This window comes from Camelina sativa, chromosome 2 (assembly GCF_030686135.1).
Source record: "Camelina sativa cultivar CO46 ecotype springtype chromosome 2, ASM3068613v1".
Taxonomy (NCBI): Eukaryota; Viridiplantae; Streptophyta; class Magnoliopsida; order Brassicales; family Brassicaceae; genus Camelina; species Camelina sativa.
The window spans coordinates 18037610-18060538 of NC_141881.1; the positions used below are offsets into that span (position 1 = coordinate 18037610).

Genomic DNA, 22929 nt, shown 5'->3' on the forward strand with positions numbered 1-22929 from the left:
ACCCGAAGGTTTTACAGAAGGAGTTACAGAAGAAATTATGGAAGATTCACTGTAGCAATATTCATTTCCCAGGAGCAATCTGAGACGATCTGTGCCGAGCAGGCATATTACAGACAATACAAGCATGCCCGCCGATCGCAAAAAAACTGACGCTCTCCGGACTAAGGGGGGGACTATTGTTGGACATGGGCTGCGCCCAATATGCCACTCGGCCCAACAAGACGAGATAATTGCGATTTCGGCCCGACAAAATTGGATGAAAGTCATTAGTAACTCGTAAAGGGCAATCTCGGGAATTCACGATGGAAACCCTAGAAAACCCTCGGTCTACAGTCCGCTATATAAAGCAACAGTACTCACTGGAGAATATCCATCAGACTCACGTACAATACCCCGAGAGCAAAACTTTGTGTCTAATCATAGTTATTGTTTCCTGTATAATTCTCGTTAGCTTCCGAGCTCGTCGTGACTCACTTGCCAGTTCTCCTGTGAACTGACGAGCACGATCTTGACTCGTTTTAGTGACGACCTCGAATTCTTATCGTTAATAAAAGAACAAACTTCTCTTTCCCCCAAAATCGATATTTATTTAGTGTTATGCAATCCTGTGTACAAACAGAAGAGCTTTGGCTCCATTGTTGTAATTTGTAAAGGTTTCATGGAGTCTACACTTGTGTTTCGTTTCGTATTGATTTCTAATGACTTGTAGGTTACTCTTACTTATTGACTTAAATTAGACGGAACCACAGTTTTTCATTCTAAATAAAGAAAGACGATAAGACTCAATTTGTTAAGTCTCTTGACCAAAGTTTTAGAAACCATCCACACCGACCTATTTATAGTGATCGTCCAAAGTGAAAACAAAATAAAGCTAAAAAATTGAGTAAAAATTGACACATCCTTAAAAATAGATGCCGATGTTATTATATATATGACACAAAAGTGATAAAATCACAAGCCAACAAAAGCTAAAACCAAAAATCTGATTCCCAATACTTAGAGGTCGAGAGAAATAAAACATTTTTCCGGTGACTGACGAAATGGCTTCTTATTCCGGTTGTTTCTTCGTCGTTACTTTGGTAGTTCTTTCACAATTTCTCTTAGCCCCAGCTTCGGCCTTGCTCAACAGAGAATACATCGATGCCAATTGCCAACGAGTCAAAAACAAACCATTCTGCATCCAAACATTAACCACCTATCCTCCTGCTTCTTCTGCCACCGGCCTGGTACTAACCATCTAACCACATAACCTATTCAATCATAATTCTAAAACTCAAACACTTTCTATATAGGTTTTGATGGTTTATTTGCTTATGCGTCTATGTTAACACCATTTCAAAGAAATTTCACAAAACTTCCATTAGAAAAACTGTGAAGAACCAAATCCAAACTTTTAAGTAATCATTATTAGATCATATAAAATTTATTTTATAACAATATAAAATCCATCTCTTGTTTATTCATTTCAACTCCAATCCCCTTGAACATCTTTTAAAATATCATTATTTGTTCATAGCAATTAGCAAACTCAATTAATGACAAAATTGCGTTAGCACTTTACAATATCCTTTTAAACAAAAACAAAACAAAAAAATATATTTTGATACAACTTTTGTTTTAAAGAATTTTTCTAGGTGTTCAAAAATGTCACTACAACTTGAACATTACTTATGTTTTTAAAATTATAGTTGCCACTGGCGGAGGCCGTAATTGGCCTTGCAATAACCCATTGCGAGAAGACAGCTGTTTTCGCAGCTGAGGCTGCCAAAATGGATGCTACGTTAAAGACGCAGTTCAACGAGTCCCACAACGCGTATGTTGGTATTTTGGCGTCTCTAAAGAGTGCAAAACTAGAACTCACTGATTCACCAGACACTGCCAACTACGACGTCATGGTTTCTGGCGATGAAATAACGCTTGTGAAGGGTTTGGTCGAAAAAAACACCGACCCGTCTTCAAAGACGCTCATGGAGATGACATTGCAGATGGAGAATCTTCTTGATCTCGCTGCTGGAGCCACCGATGCTGTTGACGATGACGATGAGAACTTACATCGTCGTGCTTGAAGTTTGAACTAAGTTACGTTGGGTTTTTATTTTCGGTTTTTTTGATTGACTTTTGTTAAAAAAGCATGCATGGATTCAAAGGACATATGAAAACTATTATGTCCCTGATAATTGAATCTTAGAATCATCTCAAACTGATGTGATAATGTCTAAGCAATTAAATTTATACATGCAAGCGTTCATACCGTAGTTGGCCTATTTTTATACATGCATTCGTTTCCTTTTTGCGTATTTCGTACGTATAGCGCTTTACAATGTTTATTATTTGTGTCCTAATATTTTTTTTATTCTTTTTATGTGTCCTCATTTTATTTCGTTGCCTTCAATGATTAATCGAGGATACATTATAGATAGAAATGTTTTATCAAGATATAAATTATCTACCAAGTCATATAAAACAGTATAAAAACATATATAACTACAGGATATAGTTAAACCAATATCATGTAAACAGAGGGTAATATACATATCATACATATAACTATATAAGAACGTTGCCAAGTTATTTTTTTATATTATATATATATATATATTTATATATACACAAAAGACAAAATTTTCTTTTTTATATATAATAAAATATCAAAATACAATTTTGTAGATAAAGTTGAAAAGATAACTTTAGCTAAATAAAATAGAAAAATAAAGTAACTATTAAAAAACAGAACACTAATTTTTGGTTGATAAAATAAACTTTCTAAGCAATTAATTCAGATTCATATTTAGAATAAATATTATTTTAGGAAAATGGACAAAGAAATAGGAAAAAAAGAAAAAGATAGAAAATGATGAATTCTTGAAAATATTGAAAGCACACAAATCCGTTTGGGGAAATAAGTTTTGGCCAGAATTTTGTCAAAATTTCCCATAACTTTCTCTATAAATTTTTTTTTGTTAGAAAAACAAGTGGCTTCTTGTGCCATGTGTTGTGTTTGTCAATAATTCTTTTCAAAAAGGGTATAATCGTCCATCTCCACCTTACATATGTCATTGATCTAATATTAGGTCATTTTATGGTCATGCACCAAATTCTCCGAAAAAAGAGATAATAATAAGAAGATTAACCAATTATTGTGATCCACCTGTATTTTGAAGTTCTATATAGAGAATGAAAGAAAACCAGAAATTCTAAGAGAAAGTAAATGTGAACTAAATCTTAAACATTGACCAATCTTGAAGCAAATGGGCAAAAGGTGTAATGTATCTATTATGCGTGCAAGTATTATGTAAACCAGACAACAATTGTTAATATATTAGTCATTACCACAATCTAGATATTAACGAAGGGATGGCTTCTTCTTCCTCCTACTGTTTTGGCCTCCGTTCTCTTGCAGTTGTATTACCATTTCTCTTAGTCTCTGCTTTGGCCACAAAATACATCGACGCCATATGCCGACGTACCACCAACAAAGCCTTTTGCGTCAAAACTTTGAACGCATATCCTCCAGCGGCTTCTGCCACCAACACGGTACGTACTAATATTATTTTTAAAACCAATAGATAGAGTTTTAAATTATTAATTTCCGTATTACACGTTTTCTTGAATTTTTTTTTTTTTTTTTTTTTAAGTTTGAAGTAATAATTTTAAAATGAATCTATATATATGTTATTCGCATTTACTGTATCGAAAATTCTAAAGATTTAGCAGTTACAAAACCAAAATTAAAAATTTGTAATTGCAAGTATGTCCATGTCTCATTCTCAATCAGTATATTATTCCAATCTGTAGTTCCAAGCGGCTGAGGCCACGCTCAGCCTCACCATGTCTTATGCCCGTAAGTCTGCGAGTTTCGCCGGAAAAGCAGCGAAGGAGAATCCAAAATTGAAGAAGCAGTTTGCGGCGAGTCAAGATGCCTTTGCGACCATTATCACGTCTCTCAAGAGCGCTGCCTTGGGACTCAAGGAATCGCCAGATACTGCAAACTATGACGTCATGGTTTGTACCGACAGTACAAGTATAGTGAAGAATTTGGTAGGTAAAAATACAGACAAGGCATCCAAGACTATCATGATGATGACATTGCGGATGGAGAAGCTTCTTGCTATTGCCGTTGGAGCCACAGTAGCTGTTGGCGGGTGAAGACCCCCATAAATTTACTTGGTATTTTTCGAAGTAACTTATAACAAAATAGTTAAAATGTGCTTGTACTTTTAGAAGTAAAACTTATAAATATAGTTAAAATGTGCTTATTGACCCCCATAAGATTTTTTTTCCCGAATTAGATTTCAGTCATTTGAGAAAAAATTATCTCTGTAAAAATAATGGCTACCTCCGCCACTACATACGGTCGTCCGATTTGGCAAATTGGTTTACTTGTCGAAAACTGAAATGAAAAGAGATGTTCTTTATATACTAAAAAAGCTCGTTAATTTTTCAAATTATATATATGACAAACTAACCTCCCATAAGAGGAAATTAAACACTAAATATAGTCTTTTTCGTATAGCAAAAACATGTTAAGTAGCTTGTTTTAAGTTTGTGTAGCTTGTTTGTTCGACGAAAATATAAAGAAAAAAACGTGAATTTATAATGTTACATCTAGAGGTGCCAGTATAGGTTTGAGTTTCCGAGTCCTGACATTTGAGATAGGAAAAATGAAATAGAATAACAATCAATGTGCTCTTTAATTTTTATTGATAGAATATTATTCTGCTTTCTTTCAGAAACATTTTGTGACTTTGGTATAACAAATACAATTAATTTTACATGTTTATGGTAGTGAATTATAAATGAGAAATATAATAAAAAATGTATATCTAGAAACATCATAGCATTCTATTATTAAATTATTTGTATGATACATTTTATTTTATGCTTAAAATTTTATGAGTCGGTCAAATAATGTCAATTTTTAATGTTCGAATCATAACACATTCAACATATATTTTATTTTATTTTATGGTCATCTACAAATTTCTAAAAAAAAAAAGTTAATGATAAAAACAAATTGATTTTTTTTTTTTAAAGAAAGAAAGTAAGTGGAAACCTTGGCCAATATTGATTTTAGAGAAATACCCTAGAATAGCACATTTTTAAGTTTTTCTTCCAAAGTTAGCACACCCTCTCCAATTTTCCAAAACTAGCATTTACTAATTAACATAATAATTAAAAAAAATCTAAAAAATAAGAAATAATTGATATAATTTCTTTGTTTCATGTCGTCTCTTTTATCTAACCTCTCACGAAATATCTAAAATGGAGATAGCCCCAATTCTCTTGTTCTCACCGGAGATTACCTAATTCTCATTGCTGGTTCTCACGAGCTCCTCCTTGTCCCCTTTAACCCGAAACGAATCGTCATGAGATTGTGTTCTTCTCCCCTGCATTTTTGGTTAGATCTACTTTTTATGAATGGGGATTCGATAAAATCTCTCAAAATTTTGCTTTGAGGTCGAATTAGATAGAGGCTAATGGTGTTGAACCGTCGGCAGCGATGCTATTGGGTACATATTCGTCATGTGAAAGTCACAATGGTTTTGTCGGCAGCAGCGCTGGTCATGACGACGTTAAAAGAGCTGGAGAAGGTGGAGAACATTAAGCATAATGTTTGGTGATGTGATTGAGATCGCAAGGATCATAAGGCCACTCATAAGGAATTGAGTGGTTTAGTGAGAGAGATCTTGGGGACTTGTGTTTCTGTTGGGTCTATTGTGAATGGTAAAGATCCAAAGGATATTCAACAAGATTCAAGATTGTGAAGTTGAAGTTCTTGAGAATTGAGATGAGGTTTGTTTCTTTCCTTTACTTCTTCTATTTGAGGTTTTTGTTGTATATTTTAGAGAACAACAACGACTTAACTTAGTTCAACTCAAATTTGTGTTCTTCTTGTACTGGTATGAGTTTTTTTGGAAGAAGTTTCAATCTTAGAACTGTCCCATCCATTTAAGCTAGACAAATTTGGAATGGTTTTATGAGAATGGTAACTGCTAGTGTTATTGTTAGAGGTCTGTTTGCTTATTACTTTGGAATTTTATTCATATGTTAATCATCATAGAGTTTCTCACACAAATAATGATTGGAATTAAGCCTTGTCTAAAATTCAGGAAGCATTGTTGAAAATTTAGGAAGGGGTTCATAAATATTAGGAAGACCTTCATGAATGGATTTTATGAAGTATTTTAGTGTTTGTCTATGATGTCTTTGAAATGTTTCTTTACAAAATATAATTATCTTGTATCTTGTGTTGGAGAAGTGTGTGATATCTTTGATGTGTTTCATTGTAATAAGGGTTTTTTGTTTACATATTGATTTCAGCAAAGAAGAAAGAAATGGTGTAAGAAAGTTGAGTATGTTGTTCCAAGAAGAAACGTAGAGTTGATGATGAACAAGATGTTCCATGGTGGAGCACCCAAAACCATCCTGAATTTAAGCAAGAACACTTTAGATATGTAATCTTTTTTAACTATTATTTTTAGGGTGAATTACTCAAATGTTACTCATTTTAGGTAATATTACCAGAATCTACAAAAAACTTTTTTATTACTAGAATGTTTCGGATATTTTCAAAATACCCAGCGTGCCCCTGTTTTATGTTACCGGAAAAAACGTAATTACAAAAATGCCATTGCCACGTCAGACGCCACGTCAGAAATCGCTGAAGTGTAACCATAACTCAGCCGTAACGCGTTACAGAGTATGTTGCGGCTGAGTTATAGGTATATTGTGGCTGAGTTATCGGAAAAACATTTGAGTAAGAGCGGACGGCTGACTTATGAAAATCTGGCTGAGTTATGCTCATAAGTCAGCCAAGCGTTACGGCTGACTTATTAAATCTGGCTGAGTTATGCGCATAACTCAGCCGTCCTTATGGCTGAGTTTTCACCAGATGGTTGAGTTGTCAAAATTTTGGCTGAGTTATCAATACGACACAGCTGAGTTGTCAAAATTTTGGCTGAGTTATCACTACGACACAACTAAGTTACCATTTTTCGACTGGCTGAGTTATGAAAAACGGCTGACTTATGAGATGTTGTTACGGCTGAGTTATGGTAAAAAAACTATAACTCAGCCGTCATAGGCTGACTTATCGACAACTCAGCCGTTTGACGGCCGACTTATTAGCAAAAGATTAATTACTAGAATGTTATTCAGTTACGGCTGACTTATCAAACGATACGGCTGAGTTACATATTTTCAGTTGATGAAGCGGCTGAGTTTGGCAGCAATTTTTTTTGCTTTTTAATTACTGTAATGTTTTTCATGTTGTGGCTGAGTTACATTGTTAACTAAACTTCTTTGTTACATTCCAAATTAAAAAATTAACTACATGCATGCCATAATATTTAAAATCTTATCATATTTAGGTCTATGTCTATTTTCATTTCAAATGATAATAAAAAATAATAATTTAGGAGAAATAAAATAACTAATTGAAAAAGTTATTAAATAAAAGAAAAACAGTAAAAATTATTTTTCTTGATATATGAATTAAATAAAAATGAAAAAAAAAAATAATTTTTTTGTATTATATAACTGAATTTTCGTTTTTTTTTAATTAAAAAAATAGATAACTCAACTTACCACATCTTTAACTCATGAAAATTTCCATGATGTTGAATAATCTTTTGAGTTAACAATTTTACAAAGGATATACCTCAAACTTGTACATCAACCATAACACATGATTATTCAAACTCAACTTCAAAAAAATTAGTTTTGTTAGTGATTGGTAACATTTTTGAATAAAATTTAGGTCTATGTCTATTTTCATTTCAATATGATAATAAAAAATAATAATTTAGGAGAAATAAAATAACTAATTAAAAAAGTTATTAAATAAAAGAAAAACAGTAAAAATTATTTTTCTTGATATATGAATTAAATAAAAACGAAAAAAAATAATTTTTTTGTATTATATAACTGAATTTTCGTTTTTTTTTTTAATTAAAAAAAGTAAATAACTCAACTTACCACATCTTTAACTCATGAAAATTTCCATGATGTTGAATAATCTTTTGAGTTAACAATTTTACAAAGGATATACCTCAAACTTGTACATCAACTATAACACATGATTATTCAAACTCAACTTCAAAAAAATTAGTTTTGTTAGTGATTGGTAACATTTTTGAATAAAATTTAGGTCTATGTCTATTTTCATTTCAAATGATAATAAAAAATAATAATTTAGGAGAAATAAAATAACTAATTGAAAAAGTTAATAAATAAAAGAAAACAGTAAAAATTATTTTTCTTGATATATGAATTAAATAAAAACGAAAAAAAATAATTTTTTTGTATTATATTACTGAATTTTCGTTTTTTTTAATTAAAAAAATAGATAACTCAACTTACCACATCATTAACTCATGAAAATTTCCATGATGTTGAATAATCTTTTGAGTTAACAATTTTACAAAGGATATACCTCAAACTTGTACATCAACCATAACACATGATTATTCAAACTCAACTTCAAAAAAATTAGTTTTGTTAGTGATTGGTAACATTTTTGAATAAAATTTAGTTCTATGTCTATTTTCATTTCAAATGATAATAAAGAATAATAATTTAGGAGAAATAAAATAACTAATTAAAAAAGTTATTAAATAAAAGAAAAACAGTAAAAATTATTTTTCTTGATAGTATGAATTAAATAAAAACGAAAAAAATAATTTTTTGTATTATATAACTGAATTTTCGTTTTTTTTTAATTAAAAAAAAATAAATAACTCAACTTACCACATCTTTAACTCATGAAAATTTCCATGATGTTGAATAATCTTTTGAGTTAACAATTTTACAAAGGATATACCTTAAACTTGTACATCAACCATAACACATGATTATTCAAACTCAACTTCAAAAAAATTAGTTTTGTTAGTGACTGGTAACTTTTTGAATAAAATTTAGGTCTATGTCTATTTTCATTTCAAATGATAATAAAGAATAATAATTTAGGAGAAATAAAATAACTAACTAAAAAGTTATTAAATAAAATAAAAACAGTAAAAATTATTTTTCTTGATATATAAAATAAATAAAAACGAAAAAATATTTTTTTGTATTATATAACTGAATTTTTGTTTTTTTAATTAACTATAACTAACTATAACTTAGCCGTCACATGACCTTTCGTTTTCCCGTAAATATTATAACTCAGCCGTAAAGTCATATATATCATCCATTTACTTTCAGATTGTTTCTTGTGATAACTCAGCCATAACTCACTATAACTCAGCCGTCACATGACCTTTCGTTTTCCCGTAATGATTATAAGTCAGCCGTCACATGACCTTTCGTTTTCCCACAATGATTATAACTCAGCCGTAAAGCGATATTTTGGCGTAAAACCATCTGTTAACCTAATAATAGACATATTTCCATTCTAAATTTAAATTTTGAGTTATAATAATTTTAATATTCAATTGTTGGAGAAATACTTTTAGAAAAATAAAATTATAAATTCGAATAATAATTAGTTAATTATTTGCAATAATATCTTGTGATAAAAAGCTCACTTTATGAATTTATTATGCGTGTGGATTTGAGCAGGCATAAAATTAGTGATTTTTCGCGCTTCCCTAACAACACTTTTTGTGACATCGAGTGACGTTTTAATACTTATTAGGAATCTGACATAACAAAAGACCTAGATATTATTTGCAATAATATCTTGTGATAAAAATCTCACTTTATGACCAATTTATTATGCATGTGGATTTGAGCAGGCACAAAATTAGTGATTTTTCGCACTTCCCTAACAACACTTTTTGTAATATCGAGAGACGTTTTAATACTTATTAGGAATCTGACAAAACAAAAGACCCAGGAAAGAAGAATACGTTTTCATATTATTGAGAAGACCCTAAACGATAACTCAGCCATAACTTTACCATAACTCAGCCAACCCTCAAATTAGAATGACTAAATAACCGACCAAACCGAACCGAACCGGAAACTATTTTTTCCATTATTTTCGGTGTTACGGTTATATTCGGCTTGCTATCGGTTATATTAAGTTAATGGACCTAATTTGGGTAATATTTGGATTATTTATGGTTATATATTCATTTAACCGACACATAACCGGAAATAACCGAAAAATAATTTCAAAATTTTTTAAATTTTAAAATGGTTATCATATTAGTATATCCAAATTACCACCTTAAACCAAAAACACAATATAACCAAAACCAAATTGTTATATTAAAACCCATAATGTTGGAAATATGAACCCTGCACCTCAAACCCTAACCCTAACCATAACCCTAACCCTAACCCCTAAATGTCATGTTTTGAATGTTTTACACATTTTCATCAAACTGTGTAAAAATCAATCTTTGTCTATAATTATTACTTTTTATTGCTTATAATGATTGTAATATTCATTTTTTTCATTCTATATTTTAATTTTGAGTTATAATAATTCTAATTTACAAATATTTCATAAGTCAGCCATTTATGTCGATAACACAGCCATATCAGTCAATTGTTTGAGAAATACTTTTATTAAAAAAACAATTAAAAAAATTAAAATTCAAATTTTGAATTCCTTTTAAATAAAAAATCGCTAAAATCTCATTTATTACGTGTGTGGTTTTTAACAATAAACATAATTATTGTTTGTGTCTCCCCAACAACACTTTTTGTATTTTCGAGAAGGTATATAATAAATTAATATATCCGTTGCATAACTCAGCCATAACTTTACCATAACTCAGCCAACCCTCAAATTAGAATGACTAAATAACCGACCAAACCGAACTGAACCGGAAACTATTTTTTCCATTATTTTCGGTTAGTTACGATTATATTCGGCTTGCTATCGGTTATATTAAGTTAATCGACCTAATTTGGGTAACATTTGGATTATTTATGGTTATATATTCATTTAACCGACACATAACCGGAAATAACCGAAAAATAATTTCAAAAATTTTAAAATTTTAAAATGGTTATCATATTAGTATATCCAAATTACCACCTTAAACCAAATGCAATATAACCAAAACCAAATTGTTATATTAAAACTCATAATGTTGGAAATATGAACCCTACACCTCAAACCCTAACCCTAACCCTAACCCTAACTCTAACCTCTAAATGTCATGTTTTGAATGTTTTACACATTTTCATCAAACTGTGTAAAAATCAATCTTTGTCTATAATTATTACTTTTTATTGCTTATAATGATTGTAATATTCATTTTTTCATTATATATTTTAATTTTGAGTTATAATAATTCTAATTTACAAATATTTCATAAGTCAGCCGTTTATGTCGATAACTCAGCCATATCAGTCAACTGTTTGAGAAATACTTTGATTTCTTTTATTTCTTTAATTAATTTGAATAATATATTGTGAGAAAAGCTAACTTAATGTATTTATTATGTGTAGATCTGAGCAGACACAAAATTAGTGATTTTTTGCGATTCCCCAACAACACTTTTTATGATATCGAGAGACGTTTTAATTAGATAATTTATTAGAAATCTGACAGAACAAAAGACCCAGAAAAGAAAGAAGAATACGTACTATTATCTCATAACTCTGTAATTCATAACTCAGCCATGTGAAGTATATAACTCAGCCGTAACTTAACCGTAAATCAGCCATAACTTTTAAAATAGACAAATTATTGTTTTACATTTAAAGTCTAAAGAAGAAACAAAGAGTTTATGATATAGTGAGCATTGGCTTCTTTGTGGAAAAAACACACACATAATTCTAACATTTTTTGTGATATCAAAAAACTTTTTAATTAGATAATTTATTAAAAATACAGAACGATAGACCTAAGAAAGAAAGAAGAATACATACTAATATCTTATAACTCCATAATTTATAACTCAGTCGTGTGAAGTATATAACTCAGCCATAATTTCAACGTAAATCAGCCATAACTTTGAAAATAGACATATCAATGTTTTACATACCCAAGTACAATTCATCTCGAACTGATCATAGTCACGAACTATCTTTAAAGAGTGTAAACGTGATGGTATAATAATAATGTGCAACGCTTTACAAAATTTATAGGAAACAAAAGCGTGTTGTGGTTAGAAGATCCACTCCACTTTACCTGCACTATAAACATAACAGGAAAGTAAAGCACAGAGACTCCACCTCAGCAACATAAGTAAGAAGCTTTAAGTACCAATTACAAAATTCTATATGAGAAGTAAACACACGCACCAAAGCTCTGGACTTCAGCAGGATGAGCGCCCTCCTTGGCATCTACGGAACACAAATTTAAATGGTGTAATAATCCTTACCTGCATCAAACACAATTCTATGATTCCAAAACAAAGCACAAAACAGAGTTGTCACCAAATACAAACATCTAGGAAGAACGTGTTACCTTAGGTAAGCGAGCATATGAGCTGCATTCGTCGAGATATCTCCATACAAGAGGTATCTGTAAAAAGAAAAACATGACCATAAATTTAGTATCTTCGTATACAGAAACAATCTGAGAAAGTAATTACACAAGAACAAACCATATGATACCTCGGTGGAGATTTGAAAGGGTTATGGAGAACCATGCATGGGGGCACTGGGAGAAGTTGTCCACAAATATAAATGGCTAACATAGGAAAAGAAAAGTTAGAATTGAGACGGATACAACTTCGCAGTAGCAATAAAAGTTTTGGTAGGCTAGTACCTGAGTTCTCCATTGAGAGGATCCAAAAGCGTGTTTACGATTCGAAGATCCAATCCGGTTTCCCTGCACTACAAACATAACACAGAAGTAAAAAGCTCAGAGACCAAACACAACAGCACTTTAGTAAGAAGCTTACCAAATACAAAATTCAATCTCAGAACTAAACACACACACCAAACCTCCGTAGTACTTGAACCAGATAGCTCCTCGGCATCTACAGTAGCAAAAAGGTTTGGAATGATTCAATCTGCAAAAACAAAAACACAAAAATTAAGTCAAATGAAAACACTCTTTTAAATGGATCACATTCAGACATCAATTTGATAATTAGAACAAGAACTTCAATAAAATGTGTGTGTTACCTTAGTAAGGCGAGCATATGAGCTGTTCTTTGTCGAGATATCTCCATACAAAAGGGATCTGTCTGAGAACAAACAAATTGAGAAATGACAAACAAATAAAGATTCAACCCTTTAAAATACCAAAACATTAAAAGCCAAGTGAATAGACCTTGTAAGAACCAGCATAAAACTCATTTTCGAGCATGTCAGCATAAAACTCATTTTGCTCGTACTTCTTTAGCTACCCGTAGATGATTCCTCTGCTTTGAATTGACATAGACAGCATAAAACTCATTTTCGAGAAAGACGGAGATGATGTAGACAATAAACCAGATCTGGAAAACGACGAAACTAAACCGGCGAAGCTTAACCGGGAAACGACGGAGTCTGACCGGGACGACAAGAGGTCGATGAACGAGTCCAACTCTACAGCCTCCGTCGATAAAGTCACCGATCACGACGGAGATAAAATGGTTGAGGCTTATCAAGATCCCGATCCGGTTAACAAGGCGGCGGCGCTGAAAGAAGAGGAGGAGGAAGAAGAAAAAACGGTTAGTAAAAGATCGGAAATGAGTAACTCGGGAGAGTTGGATGAATCGGGAACGTCCACTGGTCATGGAAAAAGGAAAGGACAGAAGGAATACAGAAGCGGCGGACATGGAGAGAGAGGATTTTTTTGTTATGAACGGTGGAAACTGTTTGATTTCTCTTTTTAACCTAAACAAGAAAAATTCAACAGTCGATTATGAAAAAAAAACTGTTTAGTGACGTTGAAAAATAAAAAATGACGTGTATTTTAATTTGCTGATGTGTATTTTTTTTAATTTTTTTATTCAAAATCGAAAACAAAACCCAGGGGTAAATTGTAATTCCACCCAGAGCACTAAACATTTGAGTAATTTTCAAAAGATTTATAGATATGAGTAATAAACCAACATTTGGATAACATTTGAGTAATTCTTTCTTATTTTTATGAAGACCATCCTGAATTTCAAGAAGTAATTCCTAAATATTATTGAACCCTTCATAAATTTAAATATATGTGTTTCTAAATATATTATTTTATGTATTTTGAATCAATGTGTCAAATATTAGTAGATTACTCCATTACTGAGGGATAATTATTTCATTATTGTGCACATTCTGATGTTTCTTGTCATGAAGACAAAGAGAGAGATCTTGAAGAGGAAAAGGAACAACTATGGAGATGGTGGTGAGAGGCAGGGGAAAGGAGCAAGAGCCATGGTAGCAGATATTAGAGTGTTGATGAGAAAGTTATGGTAATGGAGAAGAAGAAGGTGCAGTTTGCGAATGAGACAATGAGGCTTCATAAGGAGATGGAGATTAGAATGATTGATTTGATTAAGACTTTTAAAACTCAACTTTTCAACTCTTCCTTTGATTCCTCCTCTTTCTAAAGAGAAGAAATTATTAGTTAAGCCAATCAAATAGAAGATGATGCTATGTTTATTGTTCTTCTTCTCTCTTTTAGTTCTGTGGACTAAACTGGAAATCCAAAGTTAGCTGTTTTCAGACATTTAGGAAGATCTTCTTAAACTCAAGGACATCTTTCTAAACAATATGAAATCTTTCTTAAATTTAAAGAAATGAGTTTTGACCTATCTTTTTATTCATGTTTTGCCTCAATATATTGTAAACTACTCCATTTAGTGAAGAATACTGATTTTATTTGTGTGAACATTCTGATGTTAAGAAATTCTAATTTTTTATGAAGGTCTTCCCGAATTTCATACCGTCCTTCCTGAATTTCATACAATTCTTCCCCAATTTCATACAATCCTTCCTTAATTTCATATAATGTTTCCTGAAGTTCAATCACAAGTAAAACAAAGTGCTAACAGAAATATGTGACACTATTATGATGCATACAAGTACCAAAACAATCTATAAAAATTTCACAAGTTCCATACATGTCTAAATAACAAATAAAGTAAAACCTCACATAGCTTGAAAAAATCTCCAAGCTCTGTTTCCTGCGATAAAAGGTGAATTTTATCAGAGAATATGTTTCAGGAAAGTCTTCTTGAATTCTCAATAGTGCTTCCTGAATTTTTAAATGTGACTAAGAAAAACATCAATATACAAGAAACAACAATAAACAACACACAAGCAATAAGCAATAAAGATGAAAACATGGTATACGACTATAAGTAATAAGAAAACTGAGTACTTATCAATCACTCTCTTAATAAGAAATTATTAATTAAGCCAATCACTCTCTTCAGTTCTTTCAAGCTTTGGCACTTAGTACGATGCTCAAGCTGTGTTGGTTTAAATTGAGTATGCGGAAGCAAATTAGAGAGAATGTGAGATAAAATGAGAGCTTGTATTAGAATAGCTTTTACAATGTCGGCCAAAGGCCTTAAATAGAATGAAAACTAGGTTAACAATCCCACCAACTCGACAACTTGTAGATAGAGACATAAAGAGAGAGAAGGGAGCGATCCCAAGATAGAAAGCGACGTGACCTTGTCTCCCTAAGGGAAGCTATCTCGTGACTCTTATCCTCCAACGGTTACATTCTTCTTCGAGATCCTTCTAATGGGCTTGGTATTGTTTCCAACCCCAAGCCTTCTCATTTCTCTCAATAGGCCTCAACCTTAAGGGTGGCCATTAGGACGATCGTACGGACGTCCGTACGGACAACCTCCAAGTCTTAAGTAACATGGTCAATACTCCCCCTCAAGCTTAGCCAAGTGAAACGGCTAAGCTTGGAACCCGCACAAGACCACCTCGTTAAAAACCTTAATATGGAAAACCACATAGGACAAAACCATATCAAGGAAAAGAGTGTGCTCTCCACGGGTTAGAGGAGTCTTCTCATGGATGTGTAGGATCGACTAGTCCAAGTTTGCTAGAGATATACTCGCAAATCTGTGGACTAGTGGCTTTTGTGAAAATATCGGCCAGTTGGTCCTTGCTCGGCGTGTGACACGGTAAGACAACCCCTTCTTCAATCTTCTCTCGCACTGTGTGGCAGTCTACTTCGATATGCTTGGTCCTCTCATGGAAAACAGAGTTGGTTGCTATATGTATTGCCGCCTTGTTGTCACAGTGCATAGTGATGGGTTCATCTATCTCCACTCCAAGGTCCTTGAGAAGACCTTTGAGGCAAGTTAGCTCGTTTGTGAGCTTCTTCATGGCCCTATATTCTGACTCGGCACTTGATTGAGACACCACCTTCTGTTTCTTCGACTTCCAAGTGACTAGGTTCCCACCAACAAACGTACAGTATCCTGTTGTAGACCTTCTATCGGTTGTGTCGCCCGCATAATCCGCGTCGCAATAGCCAACGAGCTCGGTATTGTTGTTCTTTCCCATCCAAATGCCGCGGCCAGGGCTTCCCTTTAGATAGCATAGGATCCTCTCAACAGTGTTCCAATCAAAGTTTGTTGGTGCTTTCATGTGCTGGCTTACTTGGTTCACAGCATAGCACAGATCCGGCCGTGTGATGGTGAGGTAAATCAGCTTCCCAACCAGCCGCCTATATCTGCCCACGTCCTCATATGGCTCAGCCAACTTGTTCGGTAACGTCTTCATCTCCCCCTTTCGCTTGACCTGGTAGCCTTCTTCTAGTGGCGTAGAGACCGGTTTAGCCCCCAGCTTACCAGTTTCCTTGAGCAAGTCCAGCGTGTACTTCCGTTGGGAGAGAAAGAGTCCTTCCGGCGATCGAGAGATTTCAATCCCAAGGAAATATTTCAGTTCGCCGAGGTCCTTGATGTCAAAGGCTGAGTGAAGGAGAGTCTTGGTAGTGGAAATACCTTCCTTGTCATCGCCAGTGATGATTATATCATCGACATAGACGAGCACCACGACGCGACCGCCGGCAGTCCGTAGAGTGAACAATGTGTGGTCGGCTTCCGAGCGTCGAAAACCATTGGTGCGAAGTGTCGAGCTGAGTTTGTGGTACCACGCCCGAGGGGATTGTTTGAGGCCGTAGATGGCCTTGCGAAGGCGGAGAACTTTGCCCGGAGCCACAAGATGTTCTAAGCCCGGAGGTGGGTGCATATACACTTCCTCTTCAAGCTCCCCCTGAAGGAAGGCATTCTTGACGTCCATCTGCCAAAGGTCCCACGAGAGGTTTGTAGCCAAGGAGAGAACGACACGAACGGTGTGCAGCTTGGCGACCGGGGCAAACGTGTCCGTATAGTCGGCACCATATGTTTGTGTAAAACCGCGAGCCACAAGGCGAGCCTTATAGCGCTCCACATCGCCATTGCTCAGGTACTTAATTGTGAAGACCCATTTTGAGCTGACCACCTTCTTTCCCTTGGGAAGATCCGCTTCGTCCCAAGTGTGGTTCCGGATCATAGCATCGGTCTCATCATCAACCGCCGCTAACCACTCTTTGTGCTCTTTGGCTTCATCATAGGTTTGAGGAACGAATTGAGCATCAATCTTGGTGAGGAAGGCAGCGTGTTCCTGAGGAACCAGGTCAAGTGAACACACCGCTTGGATAGGATGGGCCACGGCCTGATTGTTGTAGTAGACCCGCTTATCTTTCCATGTCGAAGGATGAAACTTTAGACGTTGACTTCGCCGGGGAAGAGCAACCATAGAGTCCTGTGGGAGAGCATCGGTTGAGGTCACGAGATGATCATTGTCCTCATGAGTAGGCTCGGCACATGGTTCAGCCGGAGGAGGAACAAGCGGCACGGAGGCATTTTCTTGAACTTCTTCTTCTACGGGTGAGATAGCGGGTACATCCGGTTCATGTGAGGTCGGAGTAGGCTGAGCATGGCTCGACGGGCTCGATGGAGTGGTGATCCCGAGGTGATCGAGGAGGAACCGTAGGTTGGCCGAACGATCAGAGTTGGACCGAGAGAGATCCTTGAGACTGTCCCAATCCTTTGTCGCATAGTATCCTTGGTGTTCAAGGAACCGCACTTCTCGAGAGATATGTAGGCGGCCAGCAGCTGGATCATAGCACTTATAGCCCTTCTGACTTGTCGAGTAGCCAATGAACATACATTTGGTGCTTTTGGCGTCGAGCTTAGTCCTTTGTTCCCCTGGAACCAAAACAAAGCATACACACCCGAAAACGCGTAAGTGATCCAAAGATGGTTTAAATTGATTGAGTACCTCATATGGAGATTTGTCTTGTAGAACTTTGGTAGGAGTCCTATTAATCAAGTAGCAAGCCGTCATGACAGCATCTCCCCAGAATCGTTTGGTGACATTGGTTTGGAACATCATCGACCTCGCCACTTCCATAAGGTGCCGGTTCTTCCTCTCGGCCACGCCATTCTGTTGGGGCGTATATGGACAACTCGTTTGTTGTAGAATGCCGTGTTTGGACAAATGATCTTTGAGTCTATGACTGGTGTACTCTCCCCCATTATCTGATCTTAGTACCTTTATTTTTGCATTGAAATGATTAGTAACATAATTCTGAAAATTAACAAATGCATCATAAACCCTATCTTTAGATGGTAACAATGTGAGCCAAGTATATTTTGATTTTTCATCAATAAAAGTCACAAAATACTTGTTATTGTCTCTAGATAGGCATGGTGAGGTCCAAACATCAGAATGTACTAAGTCAAAACAATGTTCATAAATGGTAGTAGATTTAGGGAAAACCGATTTGCAATGTTTGCCAAGAATACAAGGTTCACAACTTGAACTATCAAAAGAAAAATTAGGCAACATTAATTGAAAAGCTCTAGAGTGAGGGTGGCCTAGTCTAGCATGCCACACCTCACTTGAAATACTACTAAGATCCGATTTAAAAGAAAACATATTAGGTGAACTTGATGAGTTTTTCTCTAGGACATAGAGATCTCCCTTAGCATCTCCACCTCCAAGAACCTTGCTAGTCTCAATATCCTGAAAATGCACACTGTTAGGACCAAAGATGGTATAACAATTCAAATCGGTTGTAGCTCTCTTAACCGATAATAGGTTAGAAGTAAAAGTAGGCATAAAGAAGGCCTTTGAGTTCTTATCAAACAACTTTAAATCTCCTACACCTTTAACTGGTATCCTATCCCCATTTGCAATAATCACATTTCCCACAGTCGGCTTTATGTTGTGTATAAGGCTCGGGTTACTTATCAGGTGATGAGAAGCACCCGAGTCTACAACAAGCGTTTTACTAGGTTGTGAAGCAAAGAAAGTGATACCAGATTCCTTTAGGGCTGCAATGGACTTGATGAGGGCCTCCAGGTCTGATTTCCTCACAAGATCTCCAAGAGAAGCCGCCATGGCCGTAGCCGCCGCGTTGCCTTGGTTTGCTGCACCGGAACCTTGGCCGCTTGGTCCTTCTTGCGAGATATGCGCCTTGAACTTAGCCGGTTTGAGATGAGGGTGAAGGATCCAGCACTTGTCCTTCATGTGTCCCTTCTTCTTGCAGTGGTCGCACACCATTGTTTTCCGGTCATCTTGCTTGCAGACTCCTTTGTTCGCGGTAGCAAAGTCGTCCTTTCCACAAAAGAGACCAAGTGAATCTTGCTCCTTTTGCACTTGAGAACACACGTCTTCAAGAGTAGGTAGCTTGTCTCCACGGAGGATGTGCTTAATCAGGTCATTGAACGCCGGATTGAGAGTGGGCAGGAGACCAAACACCTTGTCTTGCTCCTTTCGTTCATTGAGGATGGTCGGATCGATAGTACTTGGCCGGAGCATCTCCAACTCGGCCCACAATGACCGGAACTTCCCAAAATGCTTGGTAAACTCCAAGTCTTCTTGATGGAGACCGTTGATAGCCTTCTTGACCTCAAATACCCGAGTCAAGTTGGTCACGTTCCCATACACATTCGCTAGCGTCTCCCATAGCTCTTTGGCCGTCTCGCAGTACGAGTAGGCTTCAAGAATCGGTGCGTCTAGCGAGTTTTGGAGAATGGCAAGCACGGTCTGATCTTCTTGGAACCACTTGACTTCCTTCTCGAGATCAGCCTCCTTGTCTTCTTCCGTTCCTTCTTTACCGTCCTCCTTAGTGGCTTTCTTGGGGAGTTGGTCCGTTTCTACATGGATCCAAAGTCCTCGGCCACTGAGAGCAGTCTTTGTGGTTCTTTTCCACAACAGGTAGTTTGCTCCTTTGAGCACCACCGGGGTAACAATAGGCTTGTTGTTGTCCATTGTTAGGTAGAGTAGCGAGAAAAACGATAGAGTAGCGGATAGAATGGAGCGTGAATGAGTGAGTAGAATGAAGAATAGAGTAAAGGAGTAGTATACGAGTAGAGAATGCAAAGTAGAATCAAATAAGGACAAGAAAAAGAAGAGGAGAAAGTTTATAGAACCATGGATCAATAAACTTGCTCTGATACCATGTTGGTTTAAATTGAGTATGCGGAAGCAAATTAGAGAGAATGTGAGATAAAATGAGAGCTTGTATTAGAATAGCTTTTACAATGTCGGCCAAAGGCCTTAAATAGAATGAAAACTAGGTTAACAATCCCACCAACTCGACAACTTGTAGATAGAGACATAAAGAGAGAGAAGGGAGCGATCCCAAGATAGAAAGCGACGTGACCTTGTCTCCCTAAGGGAAGCTATCTCGTGACTCTTATCCTCCAACGGTTACATTCTTCTTCGAGATCCTTCTAATGGGCTTGGTATTGTTTCCAACCCCAAGCCTTCTCATTTCTCTCAATAGGCCTCAACCTTAAGGGTGGCCATTAGGACGATCGTACGGACGTCCGTACGGACAACCTCCAAGTCTTAAGTAACATGGTCAATAAGCTGTATATATCTCCAACCATAGAAACATATAAGATGTTTTTGTTTAACTCACAAAAGAAACACTTCAAAAGTACGGATCTAAGCCAAAATGAAACAACCTGATCAACAAAATTGTTAAGCGATTCAATACAAAGCATCTTCAGCCTTTCATTCTCTCCAGATTCCAAATTCTATTTAGAACAATTTAGATACCTCAACAAAGACTATCAAATATGATGAATGCAAAGCTAAAATTAAACATCATCAACAAACCCTTCTTTAAGAGGTTTATTGCTAATCTCAAGAACCTCTCTTCTGATATCAACATCGACCTCATTCAATCTGCTTCTAAAATCCTAAGAGAAACAAAATCATGAGCTATATATGTTGAATCCTTCTAACGACTTAATAATCACTTCAATGCATTATGAGAGTCAAATTTTAAAATATGTATGGATTTGTTAGTACCAGTTTCAGTAACCCCAAAATTCCTCATGGCGAAGAACACTTCCGCAGCTTCAGAAACAATCTTCGATTATGTTAGTAATAGGAGAAATCGTGTTTCAACGACGGATACAATAACCAGAAGACAGAGAAAAGCTCTTTCAGTGTAAATCTGATCGAATCAACAAAGAGAGGATACCACGAGCCGTTTCGATCCGATACTGCTGGAGAAGAACTCGAAGATTTTGTAGCTTTTGTGTCGTTCTTTATCTCCGGTGATGGGAATCGCAGGCGGAGCTTGTTTGGGTTGAGAAGATGAATCATGTCGGTGGAAGCAGAGAAGAGACGACATAACCTTTAGTTTTATAAATAATTTAGATTTTTCCAAAAATTAATAATATATAAATTTGTGATAGTTTTGGAACATTTGATAAAGTATGCTAGTTTTGGAACAAAAACTTAAATGTGTGCTATTTTTGTCAATTGCCCAAATAAAGGGGGAAGTATATCTCATATCTATGTAGAGTATTAATTTACAAATCAATAATGAATAGTACATTTAATAATAAGATTTACCAGAGACTGTTTTTAATTATTTTAGTTTTTATACAGGGAATGAAATCTATAAATTTGGAAACTAAATCAATTTATTGACCAATTTTGATACAGATTGGTAAGACATTACTAATCTTATATGCCTCCAAAGTAGACTAAGTAGTATATAACCATAACCACAATTGATGAATGATACAATTACCAAAATCTGAATTTTAAAGAGGCCTTCCTCATTCTTTTTTGGCTTTGTGTCTCTGGCTGTTATGTTATCATGTCTCTTACTCTCTGTTTCGGCCACAAGTTACATTGACACCATATGCAATAAAGCCAAAGGGGACAAAGCCTTCTGCGTCAAAACCTTGAGTGCATACCCTCCGGCGGCCTCTGCCACCAGCATGGTACTAATATATATATTTTTTTCAATATTACCAATATATAACTTTGTTACTTACCAAAGGTTTTAGTTTTCGGTCCCTTACATTTTCCTAAAAAAACTTGAGCTATACATTTTTTCTTATTTATCAAATAAAGTTTGGAAATTATGGTTTTAGTTTGAATATATACATGGTTTTTTCATATAAGTGTATTGAAAATCCTAAAGGTTTTTTCATAGTATTGTTATTGCAAGTACTATGTTTATGGCTCATAACTCAATCATAGACACCTATTTATTTATTATTTTGATGTGTAGTTCCAAGCGGCTGTGGCTACGCTTAGCTTAGGAGCGTCTTATGCCGATAAGTCTGCGGCTTTTGCGGGAACAGCGGCAAAAGTGAATCCGAAGCTGAAGGAGTGTCAAGATGCCTTTGTGCTCATCAGCAGGTCTTGCAAGAGCGCTTCCTCGGAACTCAAGGAAGATCCAGAGACTGCTAACTATGATGTCATGCTTTGTTACGACAGCATATCGACGGTGAAGAATTTGGTCGGGAAAAACACAGACAAGGCTTCAAAGACTATCATTTCGATGACAATGATGATGGAGAAATTTCTTGCCCTCGCCGTTGGAGCCACCGAAGCTGTTGGAGGGTAAAGACGACGATGAGAACACATACCATCGGCTGATGAGTACATTTTTTTTCTTTTGACGGAACGTATCTATGTGTTGAAAATCAAAACTATTTTAATATAATGTATTAAACATGGATTATAGAAGATTTTATGGAATTCAATTAATTTTGAATTTTGGAAGAATTAAGTGAATTTTTATGATATTTGGTGGAATTCTTATAT

General features: G+C 35.3%; 4 protein-coding genes across 26 annotated transcripts; 3 read left to right on the forward strand and 1 right to left on the reverse strand.

Annotated features, from left to right (window-relative positions):
- The first annotated feature begins 897 nt into the window (after positions 1–897).
- On the forward strand, positions 898–2255 carry LOC104724607 (uncharacterized). The gene is made up of 2 exons (XM_010443138.2): positions 898–1226; positions 1689–2255. Exons 1-2 carry the CDS (start codon positions 1041–1043, stop codon positions 2064–2066), a joined length of 564 nt encoding a protein of 187 aa, XP_010441440.2. The 5' UTR covers positions 898–1040; the 3' UTR covers positions 2067–2255.
- An 897-nt stretch (positions 2256–3152) lies between these two features.
- Positions 3153–4266, forward strand: LOC104724616 (uncharacterized). The gene is made up of 2 exons (XM_010443150.3): positions 3153–3534; positions 3796–4266. The coding sequence occupies exons 1-2, from the start codon at positions 3355–3357 to the stop codon at positions 4144–4146; spliced, it is 531 nt and encodes a 176-aa protein (XP_010441452.1). The 5' UTR covers positions 3153–3354; the 3' UTR covers positions 4147–4266.
- A 7627-nt stretch (positions 4267–11893) lies between these two features.
- LOC104724628 (uncharacterized) lies at positions 11894–13754 on the reverse strand. Of its 23 annotated transcripts, none has more exons than XR_015580364.1 (9): positions 13662–13750; positions 13187–13535; positions 13039–13096; positions 12856–12923; positions 12677–12744; positions 12523–12598; positions 12374–12430; positions 12208–12287; positions 11894–12094 (listed from the first exon to the last, which is right to left on the reverse strand). XR_015580364.1 is itself a non-coding variant. In XM_087485126.1 (8 exons), the coding sequence occupies exons 3-7, from the start codon at positions 13083–13085 to the stop codon at positions 12375–12377; spliced, it is 315 nt and encodes a 104-aa protein (XP_087341252.1). In that variant the 5' UTR covers positions 13086–13096; positions 13187–13535; positions 13662–13750; the 3' UTR covers positions 11894–12287; position 12374. The 23 variants fall into 23 exon arrangements, 5 of the variants coding, with proteins under 5 accessions (XP_087341252.1, XP_087341233.1, XP_087341221.1 ...); XR_015580362.1 differs by having other exon boundaries at positions 11894–12099; XR_015580354.1 differs by having other exon boundaries at positions 13039–13100.
- Positions 13755–21893: 8139 nt separating this feature from the next.
- On the forward strand, positions 21894–22910 carry LOC104724654 (uncharacterized). The gene is made up of 2 exons (XM_010443196.3): positions 21894–22097; positions 22391–22910. The coding sequence occupies exons 1-2, from the start codon at positions 21963–21965 to the stop codon at positions 22727–22729; spliced, it is 474 nt and encodes a 157-aa protein (XP_010441498.3). The 5' UTR covers positions 21894–21962; the 3' UTR covers positions 22730–22910.
- Positions 22911–22929: the final 19 nt, after the last annotated feature.

Bases quoted from the DNA above. Each gene is read 5' to 3' on its own strand.
- LOC104724628 (XM_087485095.1), bottom strand. From the start codon at position 13,222: ATGCTCGAAAATGAGTTTTATGCTGGTTCTTACAAG. The intron at 12,599-12,676 runs GTACTAGCCTAC...TTCCTATGTTAG, and splicing joins CCTCTCAATGGAGAACTCAG to CCATTTATATTTGTGGACAA. The intron at 12,431-12,522 runs GTATCATATGGT...TTCTTTTTACAG, and splicing joins CCTTTCAAATCTCCACCGAG to ATACCTCTTGTATGGAGATA.
- LOC104724616 (XM_010443150.3), top strand. From the start codon at position 3,355: ATGGCTTCTTCTTCCTCCTACTGTTTTGGCCTCCGTTCTCTTGCAGTT. The intron at 3,535-3,795 runs GTACGTACTAAT...TCCAATCTGTAG, and splicing joins CGGCTTCTGCCACCAACACG to TTCCAAGCGGCTGAGGCCAC.
- LOC104724654 (XM_010443196.3), top strand. From the start codon at position 21,963: ATGTTATCATGTCTCTTACTCTCTGTTTCGGCCACAAGTTACATTGAC. The intron at 22,098-22,390 runs GTACTAATATAT...TTTGATGTGTAG, and splicing joins CGGCCTCTGCCACCAGCATG to TTCCAAGCGGCTGTGGCTAC.
- LOC104724607 (XM_010443138.2), top strand. From the start codon at position 1,041: ATGGCTTCTTATTCCGGTTGTTTCTTCGTCGTTACTTTGGTAGTTCTT. The intron at 1,227-1,688 runs GTACTAACCATC...TTAAAATTATAG, and splicing joins CTTCTTCTGCCACCGGCCTG to TTGCCACTGGCGGAGGCCGT.